The following is a 22,070-nucleotide window of genomic DNA, read 5'->3' on the forward strand; positions in this document are numbered from 1 at the left end:
ATTCCCTTCCCTTCCCTCCCTTATTACCCTATTCTCTCTTAAAAGGCCGGCAACGCACTTGCAGCCGTCCATGGGCGACGGATGTTGCTTTCCATCAGGTGACCCGTTTGCTCGTTTGCCCCCTTATTTCATAAAAAAAAATTACAATAATAATTATAATACATACCTATTTCTCTTATTATAACTACCCCAAAAAATATTGTTGAATATTTTAACTTTAGTTTTTTTTAATACACGGCAACCCTATTAAAAGCCCTATTATATTATAATAAAGAATCTTGTGTAAATCTTTTGCTGCTCCGCATGCAGCCTGCAGGTGAGGTACGAACATAACTGCATTGTGCAACTTTGCACCCATAAACAGCTGGAGGGTTAAATCTCAACACTATCAGGGTTCAATTATATTTAGCTTAAAGCTATATTATATTTAGCTTAATACGATCAAGTATTCGAATTTGGCGGTAAATTATCACGCCATAAGCTCATTTGGAGCCAAATATAAGCCCCGCTGTAGTTAGTTTCTCATTAAATACTGCCGTCTCTAAACAAAGCGCAGTGAGTTGTACATTAACGATTTGAATATTTTCTGAAATGTCTGTATCATGTTATCTTATCACTAAAATATAACGCTAAGCCACTGAGATAATAAACATAACATTATTACGATATAATGTAAGGTTAATTATCCATAAACATGTTTCCACACAAAGGAATTTTGAGGAAAACATTTCCAGCTTCAAAAAAAGAACCAAACTCTTATAGTTTTTATGTCAGAAATACGTACGATTCACGTCTATTATCTATACTAATATTACAAATGCGAAAGTGCGTCTGTCTGTCTGTCGTTACCTCTTGTCGCCTTAAGCGCTGAACCGATTGTTAGCAAATTTGATATGGAGGTACTTTGAGTCCTGAGAAAGGACATAGAATACTTTTTAGTTTGGAAAAATTGATGATAAGTAAACAAATTTTGGCGCAAAGGAGTTACGGGCATCTTGCAGTTATTAATATAGCCCACAATGTACAGCAATCGATTTAGTAAGACGAAACGAACTTGCACCAAGAAGTATTTTGGTGTTACATAATTATATAATATTATATTGTGTTCCCTCTTGTAACAGTTTGATTTTATGTTATATTAGCTTTTGCCCGCGGCTTTGCTCGCGTTAAAAAGTATAAGAATACTTAATTAGATATCAATTTAAAGTCTCAGCCCGATCGGTTTACAATTGAAAAAGTTTCATACAAACTTTCATCCCCTATTTTATCCCCTTAGGAGTAGAATTGATCAAAATCCTTTCTTAGCGGATGCCTACGTCATAACATATTATATCTGTATGCCTAGCCTGATCCGTCCACTGGCTTGGGCTGTGCGTTGATAGATCACTATGTCAGTCAGTCAGTCAGTCAGCCTTTGAGTTTTATATATTTAGATTAGTCATTTGTTACTTAGTATGTGGTATGGAAATAGTTTTCTATGTATTAGAATATAATTGTTTAATGCTGAAATTAATAAATAAAAAAAATCGTGAGACACTCGAAGGCTGCCGTGGTAATAAAAGCTATTACATACCATTTTTATGCAATGTAATTTGTGAACACATAAAACACACAAACACCGTGCCGATGTCTGCGGAACTGAAACGACGTTAGACGATGCACGGCAAAGCCGCACCGTCGAAGTAGGGGTGTTAGGTTTATTTTCGTTACGGAAATTCTTGATTCGGTCGCCGCACTCAAGCCCCGCGATAAAAGCTGTACAAAAGCATGAAAGTAAAAACTTGAGAGGTGTCAAGGGACACCCGAATGGAACGAAGTTATTTCTTATGTTCAAAAAATCTGTATACATAATTACATATTATTATACTTACACTCAAAAAAAATTTAAAGAAAAAAAACGTCAAATCTATTGACGCCCAGGAATACAAACATCACGTCGCTGTTTATTTAGAAAAAAAACTAGTTAACGCCAGGAATACTTACTAATAACGCCTTCTGCCACTAACATGCAGGTACTAATAAAAAAGTGTCGAGGTCAAATCAAGGTCAAATATCGTTCTGTCTAGCCTTCAGATTTACGCCGAACGCGCGATAAGGAACTACGTTTAAAAAAATTATACAAAACCTTATTAAGCAACTATGACTGTATACTTTTGTTATATTAATGTTGTAATGATTCAGTCACAATAAGCTCTAACATAATAGAAGTTCGCTTTAGATGGACCGATACGGTCCCCATTATGAAGCAATTTTGGTACTTCCTTGATGTTTCTATCCATCATTTTAGTTGTAATCATGTTTAAAGTGGTATAACTTATTGTACTTTTATTCACACAGAAAGTATTTTTATTTACTTAACTGTGAAGGTAAAAGGAAGGACAGTTTTGGCAGTATCTATCCGTTTGTTTAAACTATGTTATGAGTATTGCGTAAGTATGTGCCCAAAGGTCACACATAAGCTATCTTGGGATCCGCAAAAAAATTGTGTAAATGATTTGTGCACATATTGAGCTCAGTATGTTAAAAATATCATGGTGAAATTAGAAATATTAAGCACTTGCTGAATTGAAAAGAAGTAATAGATTTTGCAATCTATAATATTATATAACTTCGTTCATAAATTGACTATAAATATAGTCATAAAAATATGTAAGAACTATTATTAAAAGTAAAATGTACACTTCCAATCCATTTTATTCGCAATACATCTGTATTACTATTTCTACATCCACAAAAGACATTCGGTAAACGTTTTTGAATCTAAACTTTCCGTTTGTGAATAATTTATTTGACGTAATGCACAATACGTGTTCACTTTGGGCTTAATTGGGGGATCGCAGACGGGAATCAGGTACATTATTGATTTCTCATTAAAATGCCATAGACGCACCGAGTCTTTTGTTCGCAAGTTTTACAAAATGTTTAATTTTATAGTATCTGTATGGAAAGAAATATATTTTAATTCTACTCATATTGATAAATTCTAATAACTTATGAATTAAAGATATGAGAAGATATAACATGAACAATAATATAGGACACAAAGCTTTAAGATCGCTTAGCGTCTTCCAGGTATATTTTGTACTAGATGATGGAATTCGTTTATCACGCAGGAACTGTACATTATTTCGGAATAGGTAGCAAATGAAATGAAATGAAATATATTTATTGCGATAATGTAGTACATAACATAGGTCAAAATATTATTATTACGTTTTTTAGAGTTTCAAATATCATTCATGGTGGATGAATGATACTTATTTAATGATATTTACAATAACATTCAAGTTTAAAAACTCTATTCCACGCCAGAATAATACAAATAATCGACCAAGTCCGAGTCGGACTCACGTACGAAGGGTTCCGTACCGATATAGAGCAAAAATAGGCCACTGTTTTTAGTATGGGAGCCCCCTTAAATTTTTATTTCATTTAAATATTATTATAAATATTAAAGTACACAGAGAATAAAGGACTTTGTGAAAAATTGAAGTGCCTACCTGTTTCCATTATTGATATAGAGCCAAAAAAGACCGAAAAAATCACGTTTGTTATATGGGAGGCCCCCTTAAATATTTATTTTATTTCGTTTTTAGTACAGAAATACATAATCTGTGAAAATTTCAGAAGTCTAGCTATAGCGGTTCTTGAGATACAGCCTGGAGAAAGACAAATGGACAGACGGACAGACATCGAAGTCTCAGTAATAGGGTCCCGTTTTTACCCTTTGGGTACGGAACCCTAAAAATCTAGTTCTCTAAGCAAACAACAAAGAGTAAACTCACAATTAGACACAATAACATTTATTACCGAGAGAGTCTTGAGCAAAAGCACATCCAGGGCATGAAGATAATCAATACTTTCAATTAATACTGGTACAAGTGCAATTTGTAGACGTAGCTTCATAAAGAGATAACGGAAAAGACTCAAGTTCCCACCCAACTGAAATATTAAATTGGAATTGCAGTTTTTTCACTTATAATTTTAGATTGAAAAAGAAAACCAATTTTTCAAGCTTGGTAATTTCGTTGCTGTATATGCATATTAAATATATTAAAAATGATTGAAATAATACTAGCTGTCCCGGCAAACATTGTTTTGCCTTATAAAGTATTTCGATTTTCGCCCATATTTTTTTATTGAAGTGACGAAATAAGTATGTCACCATGGCAATACAAACAATGGTCGAAGTCAGTCGACTCTCGAGTTGTAATAATTTACTATTATTTATTCAACTAATGCACTTATCAATATAAAAAAATAGATGTTATCCGATTCTCAACCCTCGCCGATATGCTCGCTAAGATTCACTAAAATCGGTCGTGCCGTTTCAGAAGAGTTCAACCACGCACCCCGAGACGATTTTTGTAAATTACTAGATGTAAAAATTATCTACTCTAAAAGACTGACCGACAAGTGACTACTGCATACGATGGGGTTTAAGATATTTTATATTCTCTTATCTATATATATAAAAATGGATTTTTAAATGTGTTAGTAACGCTAAAACTAAAAAACAGCTGAACGGATTCGGCTAATTTTAGTTTTAAAGTGACACGAAGTTCACCGGGACAGCTAGTATAATATGAAATCCTCGTGTCACAATGTTAGGCCGCGTAATCCTCCGAAACGGCTTCACTGATTTTAACTAAATTTTATATGCATATTCAGTGGGTCTGAGAATCGGCTACTGGATACATTTTAATTTTTATATTGATAAGTGCATTAGTTGAATAAATAATACTAGGTAAATTATTACAACTCGAGAGTCGAGGCTGACGGCGACTATTGTTTGTGCGACGGGATAGCGATGGACGTTGCCATGGTGCCATACTTATTTAGTCACTTTCATCCCAATTTCATCACAATAAAATAATATGGATGAAAATGTACTTTATATGGCAAAACAACATTTGCCGGGACAGCTAGTCAACGCACAGCCTAAACCACTGGATTGATCGGGCTGAAATTTGTCATGCAGGTAGATGTTATGATTTTGATCAATTCTACCCCCAAGGGGTTAAAATAAGGGATGAAAGTTTGTATTATATAATAATACTTCTTAACGCAAGCGAAGCTGCGGGCAAAAGCTCGTATATAATAAAATACAAACACTGGCCCTAAGGGGCCAGGTACATAACACTTGCCTATATTTATGCGAGTTATAATTTTGATACAGATAAAAAAATCAAAGTTTTACGTACAACTATTATATAGTGCGACCGACATCCGAACTGAGAAGATTAAACGCCCATAATACGTTACAGATGTTCTCAATTTAAATTACATCAGTAACATACATTAAACTCTTTCGATGCGATAAACCAGCCCCTGATTTCCTGACGAAAGTTCCCTTATCTGAGTGAGGTCGTTACGTTAGGGTTGTCGACAGATAGTTCCTAGAGTTGGTTATAACCAGGTATAAATAATCGGAATGACGAGCCTAAGTGTAAAGTTTCATAAATTTTTTTACGACTTATGTGAAACTTTTCGATTCGCCATTTAAACTTTAAAGAAAGTAAACTAAAAACCAGCTTTATTTAGTCATACTAAGGGTCAAAACCGAACGCGACGCGTGGATGCATTTATAAATTTGTACTGAATTGACATATTTTAATTGCGTGAGACGTCTTGCGAATCTGTCAAATCCATACAAATCTACGCGTCGCATTTCGGTCTGAATTGACCCTGAAACCACTCAAATTCTCACAGTAAAAGCAAGTGCCAAAATTTGAAATAAAAAACCAGGTTTTTCATTGCCAAATTAATCTTAATAAAACAAGTCTACAGCTTGTAATTTGTAATATGTTGACTCTTCTATGTACTAGCTGATTAGCAAGTCTGATTTAATTTGTATTTTATGTGTCGCAGATAAAGATCAGTTTTGAGTGATTCGTTTAAAAATGCATCCCATTGCATCAATGCCTTCACGTAGCAATGTGTACAATTACTGACCTTCACAGCTTTTGCTCCATAATGGTCGACGGTAGTCACGTCTTGTCTCTCACTCCATTTATTATTTATAACTAGCGGCTGCACACACATCAACACTCACAATCGCACACATAGAGCTGTCCATTTTACGGGGATAAAAAGTATCCTATGTCCTTTCCCGAGACTCAAAGTATCTGCATACCCAGCAAAATCGGTTCAGCGGTTTGGGTGTGAAGAGGTAACAGACAGACAGACAGACACACTTTCGCATTTATAATATTAAGTTAAATTAGTAAATAGTATGGATTAGTGTAGATGGGCTTATCATTATGTCAAAATCTTCATTAATTACAATTAAGTAATTAATATCCGTCTCTATATACCTACCTGTGTCCGTTTTTAGGTGGCAGCCCTAACTGGAGTTATGGCGGCGGCGGCGGTTACATATGCCGCATTACCGAAAGTTCTCGTCACGGTCGAACAACACTTAATGTACAGGGTGTCGAGATAAATTACACGAGAAAAATTAATGGGGCTTAGTTTAGTTTGACGAGAAATATCTTCCCGAGCCTAATAGTGAGGTTCTATTGGTCAATGGTCATTAATTCGACTCTAAGATGGAATATTTTATATTACGCAAAGTTACAATATATTTTTTTTTTTTATGAAATAAGGGGGCAAACGAGCAAACGGGTCACCTGATGGAAAGCAACTTCCGTCGCCCATGGACACTCGCAGCATCAGAAGAGCTGCAGGTGCGTTGCCGGCATTTTAAGAGGGAATAGGGTAATAGGGGAGGGTAGGGATGGGAAGGGAATTGGGGAGGGTAGGGAAGGGAATAGGGTAGGGGATTGGGCCTCTGGTAAACTCACTCACTCGGCGAAACACAGCGCTAGCGCTGTTTCACGCAGGTTTTCTGTGAGAACGTGGTATTTCTCTGGTCGAGCCGACCCATTTGTGCCGAAGCATGGCTCTCCCACGTATAATCCTTTGCTAATATAAAATAATATTAGTTATTTTATATTAGCAAAGGGCGCTAATAGCACTTACAGTAAATAATCGGACCAAAATTATAATATAACTATTAAGAGGATTCCACACCGCCATTTTTCCCATACAAACGCTGTCCCCTGTTTCCTCCCTGGATAATGCTAGTAGAGTTATAATTTTTTTCCTGAATATCTACGGCCACTAATACAATGTCCCTATGTTTTCCTTTTTTTCATAATTTAATTATTAAATAAGATATGAACGTTCAAAAACCCAAAAAATGGCCAGATTTTCCACTGTGTTCAAACGTCCAGAAAACAGATTTGGATAGATTATACAAAAAAAGCAAAACATAGGAACACAGCTCAAGCCTTTTTTTAATCTTTAATGAAAAAAGTACTTAAATCGGTTAAGTTTTGGAGAAGGAATCAGGGGACAACGAATCGTCGATTTTCTGGATTTTCTGCAGTTGTCTCTATCGCGTTCTGCGGTATAGGCTTGAGGTAAGGGAGACAGCTATAGATATTACACGTACTTTTTTTTCATTTCTCTAGCTGCTGTGGTATCCTCTTAACCTATTAATTAAACATAAAAAAGTTCGGGTTCCGTTTCAGGGTTCTATAATCAACAAGGACTCGTTCACTACGGAACCCTAAAAAGGAACCCGAACCAGCTGTTTTTTTGTAATTTTTTGCTTGATAGTAATAAAAAATATTCAGGGAATCTGTACTATTCATAATAATATACTCTAATAATTACTATTCTAGTTCTAGATCACGAAACGAATGTTGCTAACAAGTCCTACAGCCAGCTTCACTCCGGCGCCATTTAAATCAATTATTCAAATATCATTAGATTTCGCATCGGAATCACCTGAAAGGTTGCGGCGGGGTATTGTTTGGCTACCTTCAGGGAATAGTTTTCGTAAATACCCATGGTATTGAAAAGTTTATAATGAAATACCTCGTAACGTTTAGAATTTCAATTTTACCGCGTCCATAGATAATTAAATTTGATGGGGTAGATTCAAATATTTCGTTATCTTTCGCTATACAAATGCAAGACTCCAAAGTATATTTTTAGTGGAATCACCACACATGCTGACCACTGTAATTCCTGGAAGTCAGCATGATGAAAACCGGTGTCCGAGGAAAAAGTTTAAGATCTTGGGACCCGCAATGAAAGCAATCAGAAGAAATGTAGCTAAAAGCAAAGTTGCTTGATCAACACGCAAAACAACTTGGTAATAAACCTGCAGAAAAATTTAAAGGGCTCAAAAACTACATACCAATTTTGACCTAATTTAGCGATGGGAAAGTGTAGATCTCATAGAAAATTTCCTTGTTATTTTAAACGGAGATTTAGGAGATATTACGTGGGAGAGCCATGCTTCGGCACGAATGGGCCGGTTCGACCGGAGAGATACCACGTCCTCACAGAAAACCGGCGTGAAACAGCGCTTCCGCTGTGTTTCGCCGAGTAAGTGAGTTTACCGGAGGCCCAATCCCCTACCCTTTTCCTTTCCCTACCCTCCCCTATTTCCTTCCGTACCCTCCCCTATTCCCTTCCCTACCCTCCCCTATTACCCCTTAGAAGGCCGGCAACGCACCTGCAGCTCTTCTGATGCTGCGAGTGTCCATGGGCGACGGAAGTTGCTTTCCATCAGGTGACCCGTTTGCTCGTTTGCCCGCTTATTTCATAAAAAAAAAATTAACGCACACATAATCACGGGAAACATAATATTTCTTGGAAACATTCTTCACAAGCGTCCTGATTCTCGAAAGTATTTTAAAATACTTCTTCCTTCACAAATGCTATGTGAGAGGGTAAGCTTAACTCATGAATTACTACACGCGGTGTCAGGAACGCTTTTGTGAGACGAAGTAGAGCTAAGATCGAGCAAAAAACTGCTTGAAGTTAGGTAAGATCTCGAGAGGATAAAGTTCGAGGTTTCCAAGATCTTTTGCTATAGCCTATTCGTGTTGGGAAGGCAGTGAACTGCTCACAGACATAGATTAAGATAGATACCGCATGTGTATGTACTTCGCGTGCCATATCGCGTTCCCAAACGATGAGCAATGCTCGTCTTTTGAAAGTCTGTTCTTTAGTCTGCTATCAGAATCGGACGTCAATCGGAATTTTAAATATGCCTAAATGCCTAAAAGTACCGTATTGAGCTGTAGAAATTCAAATAGAAACGTTGGCCAAGATAATGGACACGATTCTTATCATCTCTACATCACAGTCGGTAGGAAAAAAGTGACACGCTCGTTTTCATACAAATGGAGAGACATGCGGTATCTATCTTGATCTATGTCTGTGGAACTGCTCCATATTATGTAAGAATTGAAATAAGTAAGTAAATGAATTAATGAGAACACAATTTTAAAGTCACTGCATTCTTTTAGTAATACCTATTATAATTATTGCAAAAGTGCGACAATCTGTCTGTTTCCTCTTTAAGTCTTAATTGTTGAACCGAAGTTAACACGTTCACTGCGTTAAGAGGCCTAAAGACCTCCTACGTGTACGTTCGCACGGTGCGGGGAAAAATACTGTGATCTCCCTCTGGTGCGGAGGCCACAGCTTGTAGATTTCTTAATGTGTGACAGAGATAAATATACGATTGTGTTTTTATTTTGATCTGGAACTCGAAAACACCAAAAAATATACGAGAGGTCTATAAGCCCCTTACCGCACTACAATATAAAAATCATCGTTCAGTGCGGATAAGGGGCCTATAAACCTCTTATGCTGTGATAGGCTTTTCGATCCCCTCCTGCACCTGTTCCTGTCTATGATTTTTTACCTATGATCTAGTGATGCGCGTGCATTGCGTATGAATAAACGTTGCAGTGTAATATAGGTGGAGTGTGATAATTACGATTGCAGGAAAAATGTCTCGCGAAAATAAAAGATGTCGGAAAATGCTCAATTTAGCTATTAGTCAAAATTCATGCGATACCGGGGAGACACTTCTATTCCAAATATCGTCGTGTTTATCAAAGAATAAACGCTGAGAATCAGGCATCTAATAAAATCAAAATTTTAGAAAATGTGCAAATCTATCCCCCAAGTGTTACAGCCTCAACAAGTGAATACTTTTTAACCCCTAAACACCGTAAAGTCTTTCATTGTGACAAAGAAGAAGGAAATCCTCAAATTTTTGTGAGCCCCAGTACTTCATCGAGTTATCATGTATTACAAAATGCTGAAAAACCAACAACTCCTGGTTCAAAACTGGGTGTAAACAATATCTCGTCAACAGTGAGTAGATGTAGTTCTATTAGTGATTTATCTTGTATACAATATTTGACATGTCCGTTAGGTGCGGAACAAGTAACCGAAGTACTATCAACGCCCACAAACGATTCAGTTGCTATTGAAAGTACCTGCGATGAATCAATAAGTGATGCCAACACAGATAATTTACAACATAGCAATGTTCCTGAAAATGCCTGTGATGAAACAAGAGATGCAAAATCAGATGATATTATAAATAACGTACAACAAGGCACAGAATCATCAGAAGAAGTCTTGCACAATTCACCTAAATATGATTCGAGTAATGATGAAGACGAAGACTTTATCCCTAGCAGTGTCGATTCGGATAGTTCCGTATCTGAATGCAGTAAAACTTCTGATGATAGTTTTATAGAAGATGAAGATGTTGAAGATGATGCTACTGACAATTATACAGAAAATGCTACTGAAACAAGTGATAGTGATGAATGGATAGATATAACAGACGCAATGCCAAATTTTGTGGAATATGATGGCGACCCTACAATAAATGTGCCTTTGACTGCAGAAACTCCAACGGACTTTTATAAATTATTCGTTACAGAAGAAATAATTGATAAAATGGTTAGTGAAACTAATAAGTATGCAGAAAATTACATTAACGACAGCCAGGCTAATACAAAGCCTAAATCACGTCTTAAGGCTTGGACCCCTACCGATTCACAAGAAATGAAACGTTTTCTAGGAGTGCTTATGGTAATGGGGCTGGTGAAGGTGCCACATATCAATGACTATTGGTCAAAGAAAAGCGTATACAAAAATGACTATATAATATCTATAATGAAGCGAGATCGGTTTTTGTTGCTACTTAAATTTTGGCATTTCAGTGACCCCGCGAATACCGGTAAGTTGGGTAAAATTCAAGACGTGTATTTGATGCTCTTAAATAGATTTCAAACCGTCCTAAAGCCGGGAATTTTTTTGATCATAGATGAAAGTATGATTCCATGGCGAGGAAGGTTAAAATTCCGCCAATATATTAAAAATAAATCGCACAAATACGGAGTCAAGTTATACAAACTATGTACTCCGGAAGGGTATACTTTTAATACACTAGTTTATACTGGAAAAGGAGAAAGTGGTCGAGAGAAGGATCATGGCCAAAAAACCGTGATGAAACTTATTAAAGATCTTACAAATGCAGGAAGGCTGGTTATCACTGATAATTTCTATAATTCCGTTAACCTTGCTGAAGAACTAATACAAAATAAAACATTTATTTGCGGTACTCTACGATCAAACAGACGAGGTCTTCCAAAATGCGTAATATCTACTAAGCTAAAGAAAGGCGATATAGTAGGAAAAATGAATGCAAATGGTGTTAGAGTAATGAAATGGTTTGATAAAAGGCCCGTTTACATGATTTCCACCTGTCGACAACATAATGCAACCATTATAGATACTGGTAAAAAAAGGAAAGTTACTGAAGAAGTAATAAAAAAACCAAAATGTATTATTACGTATAATGAAAATAAAAAGGGCATAGATTATAGCGATCAGATGTCTTCTTATTATACGCCCCTAAAAAGAGGATTAAAATGGTTCCGGAAAGTCATGATGGAACTGTTGTTTGGGACAGCCTTGGTAAACAGTTGGGTAGTTTTCAATTGGAAGAAAGTGAAAAAAATATCGAAGAAGAATTTTTGTGAAGCGGTTATAGAAGGACTTACAAATAAACTGATATCGGCGGCAGCTTCAGGTGTTATACATTAATATATTTAGTGTGTGTGTGTGTGTGTGTGTGTGTGTGTGTGTGTGTGTGTGTGTGTGTGTGTGTGTGTGTGTGTGTGTGTGTGTGTGTGTATGTGTGTGTGCGTGTGTGTGTGTGTGTGTGTGCGTGTGTTTGTGCGTGGTGTGTGCGTGCGTGTGTGTTTTTCTGCGCACCACTATGAACAGCCGGGAGGCAAATAAAAAAAGTTAAAAAAATTAAATCTTTTTGTGTTGACTGCAAACAACCAATGTGTTTGAAGTGTTTTTATGACAGACGTTTAATTTGTTTATTAAAAGTGTTTTAAAAATATTGATAGTTTTTTTTCCTATTTCACATCACTAGCTTAACACAATTTTAACATCTAATTCAGTGCCATAGAAGGTCGATGTGCCTCCTAAACATTTTCTTTATTTTAAGGCTTTTCCGAAGTCAGATCTTCGGGCGAACGCAGAATAAGACAGCATGATTTTTCAGCTCCATGACGATATAATTTTTATTTTATTATTATTTGATTTTCAATATAAATATTGCATTTCAAGTATTTAAGTCGGTAAAAGGTCAATAGGCCTTAATCGCACCAGTAAAATGATACATTTAAGGCATATGGGCCTCCTATAGCACTGCGGGAAAGTTTGTGAAATTATTCCCCGCAGTGAGAGTGGATATTTGTAGAATCTGTTAACCAACTTCAGCGCTACGTTGTGGGCAACATCTAGTCTATTTATGATTATATGACCGGGTATATTCGTCTTACAATATTATTATATTATCAGTATCTTGTGATCTTACAATACGTTGAAAGTTTGAAGGTTAATAGATTAATATAACTTATCTCATGTAGGCGTTATATTTAATGTGAGTGCGATACGTAGGCGAAAGTTCAATGGATTTCCTTCGTCTGTTGTTTGTCTATTATTTATACAAACCATTGTCACCCTGATGCTCAATTTCGGGCTGGAATCTTGACGTAAAATGGTATAGATTTCCTTTATTTACTAATTATGGTATGAAAATGATTCCTGAGTTTACTGCGTTTAAACTAATAATCAAACAAACTAACTCTAGGTACATAATATTATTTTTAATTACCAACCATTTGCTGTCCTGATGACTTTTTCATTTGTTCATAACATTATATTATAATAAACAAACGAATAAAATCTACTAAAACTAGATAAGCCTAGTTCCTCTCAATTTCCATCACTCTCTAAAAATAGCTGATGATAACCTCTGGGACATCTTAATTAAGCTCCGACTCAATCCGATAAATCCATTCTAACAATGGGAGATCAAAATTCAAAGAAATCTAATTAATGTCCGTTAAAATCGTTACGGCGTTCCAATTTGGGAACGTATAAAAAAGAGAAGGTACAGGTGCAGTTTTCAAATGGAATGCTACAGCGGAATTGATTGTGTAGGGCCGTTTTCCATTTAGATATGGAAATTCAGGTCGTGTTCGCGGCCACTGCTCCATTATATGTATTGGTTTTTGAGGACAATAAATATCTAGTATCGACGATCTTGGACTCAATATGCATTAATCATAAAAAGGGTGCGCGAAGAGTAATTGCTTAGTCTTTTGTGTAGCATGTTATATTTGTAGGTATATTTATTGATGTTCCGAATTAGCAATAAAAGTACGTTTAGATCAAAAATTGATATACAAAAAAATATCTAAATAACAAGGACGATACAGCAAAAGTCACAGTTTTATTTTTACTTACTTTAAGTATGAAAATTGCTCTTATCCTCAATTGATGTGAACTTTTAAAACAGAAAATTACTTAAGTAAAGAAAAGAAAATATTTACCTTTTTTTGAAAATGAAATGAAATGATTCCTTTGTATGTTTCATTATAATACATTAACATCTGCACCACAACACGATGCATCACTCGCAAAATCCATTACACGAAAACTGAGACATCTAATACTAATTCCATCTCTCCAAATTAGATTACTGCTGGTCGCTCCTTGACGTCGCAAACTAAATTATCAGATGTACTAATTAAGGCTCTGATGGCACAGAACTTGGAAACAAGGGCCCTGCTAACATTGTTCGGAACGGATTTAAATTACCTTATCTCCTGAATCCATACAAAGCAATTTTGGTATTCCAGTAACGAGTAACAAGGTGACAGATAGTCTTTGGAATTTTGAGATTGCAACGGAATTGGCTAGTGTCACTGAAACTTTGAATCTTAACATTTCCATTTATTACATTTGATGTAAAATCTTGTATTTTATTATTTATTTTATTCAGAAACTTCTACTTTATATTGCTTACTGTTTTGAATATAAAAACTTGAATGGTTTAAATAATAAAACACATTTTGAAAAATGATTTTATTCTCCCATTTTGGAAATTAGGTACTTACAGATTTTAAAAATCATTATTCTATAATTTATTTACAGAGATTATTTATTGGTACTTACGTTATACATTTACTCACATTGAAATTAACATCCTTAATTGTAAACCTTCGAGATACATCGTTATCGTTAACTTATCTACATTTTTACAACCTATATCACATTTTGATTTTATGTCTAGATCAGAACGCTCTTTACAGTGTACGTAACATATATGGACGCTGTTAAGCATTCGTGTACTAACCCACAAAAAAATTGTGTATTGAGTTATGAATGCAGTTATGATTTTAGATGATTTAGAACAAGACTGCATTCAAATTTTAACAACAATGTGGGTACAACAAATAAAAAATGTGGGTTAGGACACTAATGCTTAACAGCGATCATATGGCGTAATGGATATTGTATGTGTTTGAAACATATAAGTAGGAGAAATCAGAAGCATTGAAAGGATCAATATATTAAATCGTATTGTCAAGCATTTTATTTACAATCAGATATGTTATTTTGATGAATCGCTAATAGTTACTAGTTACACGTTACAAAACAAGATCTTATACGAAGGCAGTATCAACGATTACACTTAGATGAGTCACTTAGACTTTTATATACAATCAAAGTTTACCTACGTGTAAGTCAAGAATGAATAATTTAGCTAATGTTGGCTTCACTACTCGAGGAAAAAATGCTAAATAACCTCTTTCAACGGTTCAAAGGTTTTCCTTAATAGATTTGCGTTTATTTAATCTAAAGCTTTAAGATTCTTTCGTAAAAGTAGTGAAGCCATTTTTACTATCAACAATACATTAAAAGCTGACGGTGATTTATAGGAGGCGTCAAACTTACCGTTGGCAGTTCTGCCATTTCAGTCTTCATTATAATGTACAAAAACTCGTATCAAGATTAAAAACAATTATGTTATACCGTCGTTTCTATGAGGTCCGGGGTGGGTCAACAAAAGCCGTCCTTCAGGTCGGGATACCCGATATCGGGCATAGGTCGTCTGGAACCGCTACTCCTATTATTTTCACTGCGAATGCTTCGACCTGCTCGACCTAAGCTAGCGTACCTGGTATCGGCGAGTTTATCCCTTTGAGCTACTTCGTCATAGTATCTAGCGTCGTTAATACCGGCACTATACTTTTGACTAAGACTGTATTTATCTATGGTGGCATACTTCTGGACAGTGGCGTACTGCCGCCCCGTCTCAGTTACACCGTTAGTTTTAGCTCTATCGTAGGGTCTATCTTCTGGTTGCAAAGCGCCGTCTAGCCGTGCTTTAAATTCTTTGTCCTTTTTCCTGCGTTTACGACAAGCACAGAGAGCAATAGCTATCGCGCATATAAGAAGACCTACACCGGCTACTACTGCAACGTATTGTGGGGGTAAAGACAGACGGAACGAGCAGTTGGAGTCGTCCTCGTCGTATCCCGATGGACAGTGCGCGCTCCCATCACACCAAAGCGAAATCGGAATGCAAGCGTTCAATTCCGGGCAGCTGTAAAAAATATAACGATTAAAAATGTGAAATTAAAAGCGAGACAATAATGGGAAAATTATACAATATACGTACTGGTAGCGGCAGTCGAGCGTGAATGTAGGTGGAATTATATTCGACTCCATGTCTGAATTTAAAGTAGGCTTTTTCATTATTTCGATCCACTTTATTGCATAATCGGCCTGCTCGTGCTGAAGAAAATCTATAACGTAGCTGCGGGCGTGAGGTTTCAATGAGGACTCTAATGACGTTTGCGCTGATTTCCAGCCGGGCGAATATAGTTCTAACGAGTTGGTGAGGTCAGGGCAAATCTCTTTGTATTTGCTAGTATCTCGTGCCTCGTATAAAAAGAAACGATTCGGCGTTACACAAAACGGCGAAGCTGGGGTTATTTCACGTCCTGGAATTCTTAGATACAAGTATCTTCCTTGCAATGGTGTTACATCGTCCCCTCCGGGCTCGATGAGCCATGGTCTATGAACACAGGCTACTTCTGCTTTGACGCTTTCTGATATAATGTTCCGGTCGTTCAGTATCTCCGGCGCTATAGAAGCCTCTCTCTTATCGTAAAGTCTTATTTCCCCGCTGCTGGCTCTCAGCCTCCTCTCCCCCCAGCCCGAGGAGCAGACGGTTTCGTCGGTTGGTCCGGTCGGGACGAATTTGTATTCTCCCTCGAATGCAAAGTCATCGTAGTCCTCTGTAATATTCATCATGGTCACAGTGAAGTTAATTTCCACGACGGGTGCCGTCAGGGTATGAATAATCAAAGGCTCCGATCTGTTTGTACAGAGACAATCTCTGTGTATCGGAATTCCATCCCACGGATACTCTGTGATTACGAGCTGCGCGAAGCCCTCTCCTCCGATCGTTCTTTTCGCTGGTCGATCGCATTTCCAGCGATTGGTTCTAAAATCTTTATGCGAACTACAAATTTTATTTCCGAAGTAGGTGTTCGTGAACGTCAACTGTATTCTTTCGCCGGCTTTCGCTTCGAATCTGTAAAAAAATAAACCATCAACAAACTCCACTCGAAAAGATTGAAGTTTCGAATAAATATTATTTCAATTACCTTAAAAGGCAGGTGAGATTCTGAGCCCCGCCTCTTCCGTAATAAAAGATCGCTCGGGGCGCTTGAAATCTTCCGGAGTATGTGAGTGCCGATTTAAAAACTCTATCGCACGCCGACGTCGACGTCGTCAAAGGCTGCCCCTGCTCGCTGACGTCGACGAATTCGTATCGGAGCAGAAACGAAACCGGATACAAAGCCGAACCCTGCCGGAGCTCCTGTCAAAGAACAAATTAATATTACACGGGGAACTCAAACGACGTAAGTTATTAACCGCTTATAATAATGCACGAACGAACATAATGTTGATTATATCGTAAATTATCCCCGAGACGTAGTAAAACTTCAAATATTTAGTTATGAAACTCGCTCGCGTCGTTCCTCCGTTGAATTTAATACTGAATAATAAAGCAGTACTCAAGTTGTGACTTTAACTACTCGCTTAAGAGCAGGTTTCCTGAACTGGGGCACGGCCTGCTCAATAAGGTTCAATGGCGTAATCATAACTTATTCAATCAATACTTCAGGGAGATAATCTGTTTGCATCAAGGTTGACGTTTACCTGAAGCCTGTGGCCGACAAAATTTATTGGTTATTACATCGACTAAGCGAACTAATTTCGGTACAGCTATTTATGATAAATTAAGACATTTTTACCACGTCTTGCATACTGGTGTTTATAATAATTTGTTGAACATATTGATTCAATTCTTTACTCATATTCTGAAAAGATCAAAATGTTAGTTACAATAAAAAAATACAAACTATATTTACGAAACAAACAATCCTTATATTTTTAAACGCAAACACTTTTTTAAAAGGACTAGAATTGATCACGGGAACAACGGCGCTGCTCTAAAATTAATGACTTTCGGCTTGTTGTGCTTTTATAAAGCAAAGTCAAGGCTCTATGCATAGCGGAGAGGGTGTTTGCTCTGAAAAAACCTTACAAAGGAAGCCTTTAGCTACAGGGTGTAATGAGCTAGTTATCTATTTTGTACACAACTTAGGGCTCAGCCCTACATTTTTAGATTTTACTTTGATGTTTTTTGCCTTAATTGTGTTCGTGTTCGGGGTTTTGATTCGAATATTTAAAATAATGTGTAACCTTAGGAATGTAATCGTCATCCAAATTATTATTGTAAGCGAATGTGTGTCTATTTCTTTTCTGTATGATACTTATTTACTCTCAAACTACTGAACCTATTTAGATGAAAATTAGTACATATGAAATATAGAAGATAATTTAAATTCAGAAAAATTATAAAGGCTTATAATTGGACGCTGTTAAGCATTCGTGTACTAACCCACACAAAAATTACGTATTGAGTTATGAATGCAGTTATGTTCTGTTCTGTTTTCAGATGATTTAGAACAAGACTGCATTCAAAATTTAAGAACAAAAAAAATTGTGGTTAGGAACGACGATGATGAATTTAATAGATAAGCGAATGTATCGTGCGATATAAAGACGTTGTAATGAACGCAAGATGGATGCGCTACGGATCATCGGATCGGGCGGGAATCTCATAAATCATAGAGCTCCAGGATATTCCAGATATTGATGCTTGCGGTTACTAAACCGTATTGCAATTAGTAATAACTCTTAACGTAGTTCACTTATTATGCTAGATGTTCCTTGCAACATTAATATACAAATATTACGCGGAACAATACTTTTTTAGGGATCCGTGCCCAAAGGGTAAAAACGGGACCATATTTATACGTGGGAGAGCCATGCTTCGAGAGAGAAAACCGGCGTGAAACAGCGCTTGCTGTGTTTCGCCGAGTGAGTGAGTCTACCGGAGGCCCAATCCCCTACCCGTTTTCCTTCCCTACCCTCCCCTATCCCCTTCCCTTCCCATCCCTACCCTCCCCTATTACCCTATTCCCTCTTAAAAGGTCGGCAACGCACCTGCAGCTCTTCTGATGCTGCGAGTGTCCATGGGCGACGGAAGTTGCTTTCCATCAGGTGACCCGTTTGCTCGTTTGCCCCCTTATTTCATAAAAAAAATACTGAGACTTCGATGTCTGTCCGTCTGTCCGTTTCCGTCTGTCTCCAGGCTGTAACTCAAGAACCGCTATAGCTAGACTTCTCAAATTGTCACAGATTGTGTATATATGTTGCCGCTATAACAACAAATACTAAAAATGCAATAAAATTAATATTTGAGGCTGGCTCCCATACAATAAACGTGATTTTTTTAGGGTTTTTCGCTCGTAATGAAGATCAACAATCATTTTCTGAAAATGTCAAGTGCTCAGCTATTACCATTGTAATAGCTAGGCACTTGACGTTTTCACAAAATCTTAACATATATTTGTACTTTAATAATTAATAAATAATAATAAAATGTTAAGTAAGTAAATATTATAGGCTCTCATACAAGAAACACAATTTTTGCCTACTTTCGCTTTATACCGGTACGGAACACTTCTTGCGCGAGTCCGCCTCGCACTTGGCCGATTTTTATTTATTTATTTAATAGTTTATTGTGCACAAGTAACCTTAACAATATCTCGATTTATACATAAGACTACACAAAGGATCTGCTTATTTCTAATAAGAAATCTATTCCAGTAGCCTCACGGAGGGAGATAGGGTCAAGATTTTTCCCGGAACAAAAGCTAATAACTATTCTACGTCCCTTCTCGTCTCTCCATTGCAAAAAAGTTTACCTGAATCGATTCAATATAAAGAGATATTTTTGAATATCGTTTGCGTATTGACTTTTTAAAGCAATTTTAGGAAAGGTGACAGATTATTATAATTATAGTGCTTGTCGTCGCTAATAACCTTGTTGTTCCAAGCGACCTTAAATAAATAGAGAATAAGAAGAAAATGGTAGAATTTTTGGCCGTCCAAAGGTCCAAAGTCTGTATTTACTGCACAGAAATGCTCTAGAACATTCTCGGTCAAACCATATGCAATTAAGCTAAGATTAATTCGCCGTTGTGATTGTATCGACCGCGAATTTGTCAGATTAAACTACTGCGGCTGTAATTTATGATAATGGCCTCTAAAGCGTTTACCTACTCGATGCTGTAGATTAAATTAACCTTAGGCTTATTTAGTCTTCGAATTTACGTGGGTTATAAAATTTGGATTTATCATAAACATGAACGAAGTTTATTAATATTATGTTAACGTTAGTAAATAAATAATTAATTTAAGTCGTGGTTTGTTGCGGCAAAATATTATGCAGAATAAGAGCCTGTTTTACCACTTTCTGATAAAGTACCGAACAGGCTATTTACAACTTTTTTGACAGGCTCTCCATACTTTTTCTGTCAAGTTAAGTGGTAGATAGCCTATTCGGCACTTATCAGGAAGTGGTGAAACAGGCCCTAAGTATCATTTAACATTGCAATGCGACGGTGGTGAAGTTCCATGCATTTTTAAGCCATTGAATGCTATCAATGTTGGGTGTTTTTTTCCATCTAAAGTTTAATTAATGTAAAAGCAAAAATTCAAGAAATATTTTTATTGTCCCAAACACAAAAATTCCTGAATCCCCGCAGTTTTGTTTGATTACTTATAATTAAATACATTTCGTCCCAAAACATCAAAGCCGATGTAACGAAAATATTTGTGAGACCCGTTTAAGGGCTTATCAAATACTTGGTGGCCAAAATGTTGCAATTACGGAAATGGAACTGTCAAGTATTTAATATACCGTGAGGGACCTTATCGCCCTTAGACGATCAATTAACAGAGGGAGAGAGAGAGAGAGAAGATTAATATTTTGATAGCGCATTAATATTGTGTTGCGCGAAAGGTTACTTATTATAGTAAGACCATTTTGATTATCATCATTTGACATTACGTCAAAAACTATGGTTTATTTACAATATTATGGTTTATCTATACAAGAAAACAGAGCTTAATGGCGTAAAAATCCAAAATATTTTTTAATTACTTACCTATGTGAAAAGTTTTTTTGTTTGCAAAATCGCAACCCTGAACCGTTATTTTGAACAATAATTATAACTTTTAGTACGTTTAGGTAATCCCATCTATTTTCTCACCTGCAATATAGTAAGTGCTGGCCCCGTAGTGATGTAACTCTCAGCGGGCGCACAGGGCCGCGTAGCGCGCGTCGCGTTGGACAGCAGCGCGTGGTCGCACAGTCGCGGCGACTCCTCGCGACAGAAAGATCCGAGTAGCGACTTAGAGTCGCTCATCTCCAACTAGGAAGACAAAATTAAAATTAAAAATGGCTGTGACATATGGACGGACAGACGGGCAGACATGACGAATCTATGCTAAGTACTCACATACGGTTTTGCGCGATAGTTTTACTCCAAATCGAGTTATGCTAAGTACTCACATACGATTTTGCTTGATAGTTTTACTCGAAATCGAGTAAAAACCACCGTGTGGACCGCAAAACTCACAGCTCGAAGGCTCGCATCGAGCCAGTTTGAAGGCTCGAATCGAGCCAGCTTGACAATTTTTTTGACACTAGTTTTTATTATTCGTAACTAATTTCCTTCGAACAGGAGGAAACTATCGAGCAATGCTGAGTGTATGGACGAAATCCCGAGCCGCGGGTTTTGCTCGACATTATTGCTCGATCGAGCAAAACCGAATGTGAGTACTTAGCATAAAGGTTTTGTTTTTAACACGCTTTTATAAGCTTGATGGGCTGTTGCATGTAACGGAATCTTTGAACACGATTTTTACCTACCTCCAGTAGTCTAATTAATTCGAAATTTTGCTTGCGTAAGAACCAATGACAATGCAATAATTTGTCAAAATGTTTGCTCTTTCAGCGCCCCTACTTTCACACAACTCTACAAGGAACACATACACATCTTAAAGTATTATCACATTAACAAGGACTCGCTTTAAAAATAATATCTGAAGTTTGATACTATAATATTCGTATGATCATAATAAAACGAGTATATAAAACGCGTACTTCAATATTTCTAATCCATCAGAGGATTGACTTATAATACCTGGAAGCTTGGAAACAACTACTTATTCCTTATTTCACCGGGGATTTCGAACGTAAGCACGACAAAGAAATCTCCATGGAAATATCGAATAAGATGTAAGTAACCATTATGCTGCCTGTCCACGTTGGCGGGTCAATTCAAACCGCAACGCGACGCGTAGATGCATTTCTAAAGGTGCGTCCACATTTGTATCATTTGCGCGATCAGATCTCCGTCTCGATCATCGCGCCG

At 36.8% G+C, this 22,070-nt stretch overlaps 1 protein-coding gene across 1 annotated transcript in view; it reads right to left on the reverse strand.

The window, feature by feature from the left end:
* Positions 1 to 14,630: 14,630 nt before the first annotated feature.
* Positions 14,631 to 22,070, reverse strand: part of LOC121733259 — a 49,556-nt gene continuing 42,116 nt past the window's right edge. The window contains exons 9-12 of the mRNA XM_042123476.1: positions 20,904 to 21,065; positions 16,878 to 17,092; positions 15,884 to 16,804; positions 14,631 to 15,808 (exon numbers count right to left, since the gene is read on the reverse strand). Coding sequence (XP_041979410.1) covers positions 15,262 to 15,808; positions 15,884 to 16,804; positions 16,878 to 17,092; positions 20,904 to 21,065 — 1,845 coding nt within the window. The 3' untranslated portion in view covers positions 14,631 to 15,261. The remainder of the gene's footprint in view (positions 15,809 to 15,883; positions 16,805 to 16,877; positions 17,093 to 20,903; positions 21,066 to 22,070) is intronic.

This window comes from Aricia agestis, chromosome 13 (assembly GCF_905147365.1).
Source record: "Aricia agestis chromosome 13, ilAriAges1.1, whole genome shotgun sequence".
NCBI classification, from domain to species: domain Eukaryota; kingdom Metazoa; phylum Arthropoda; class Insecta; order Lepidoptera; family Lycaenidae; genus Aricia; species Aricia agestis.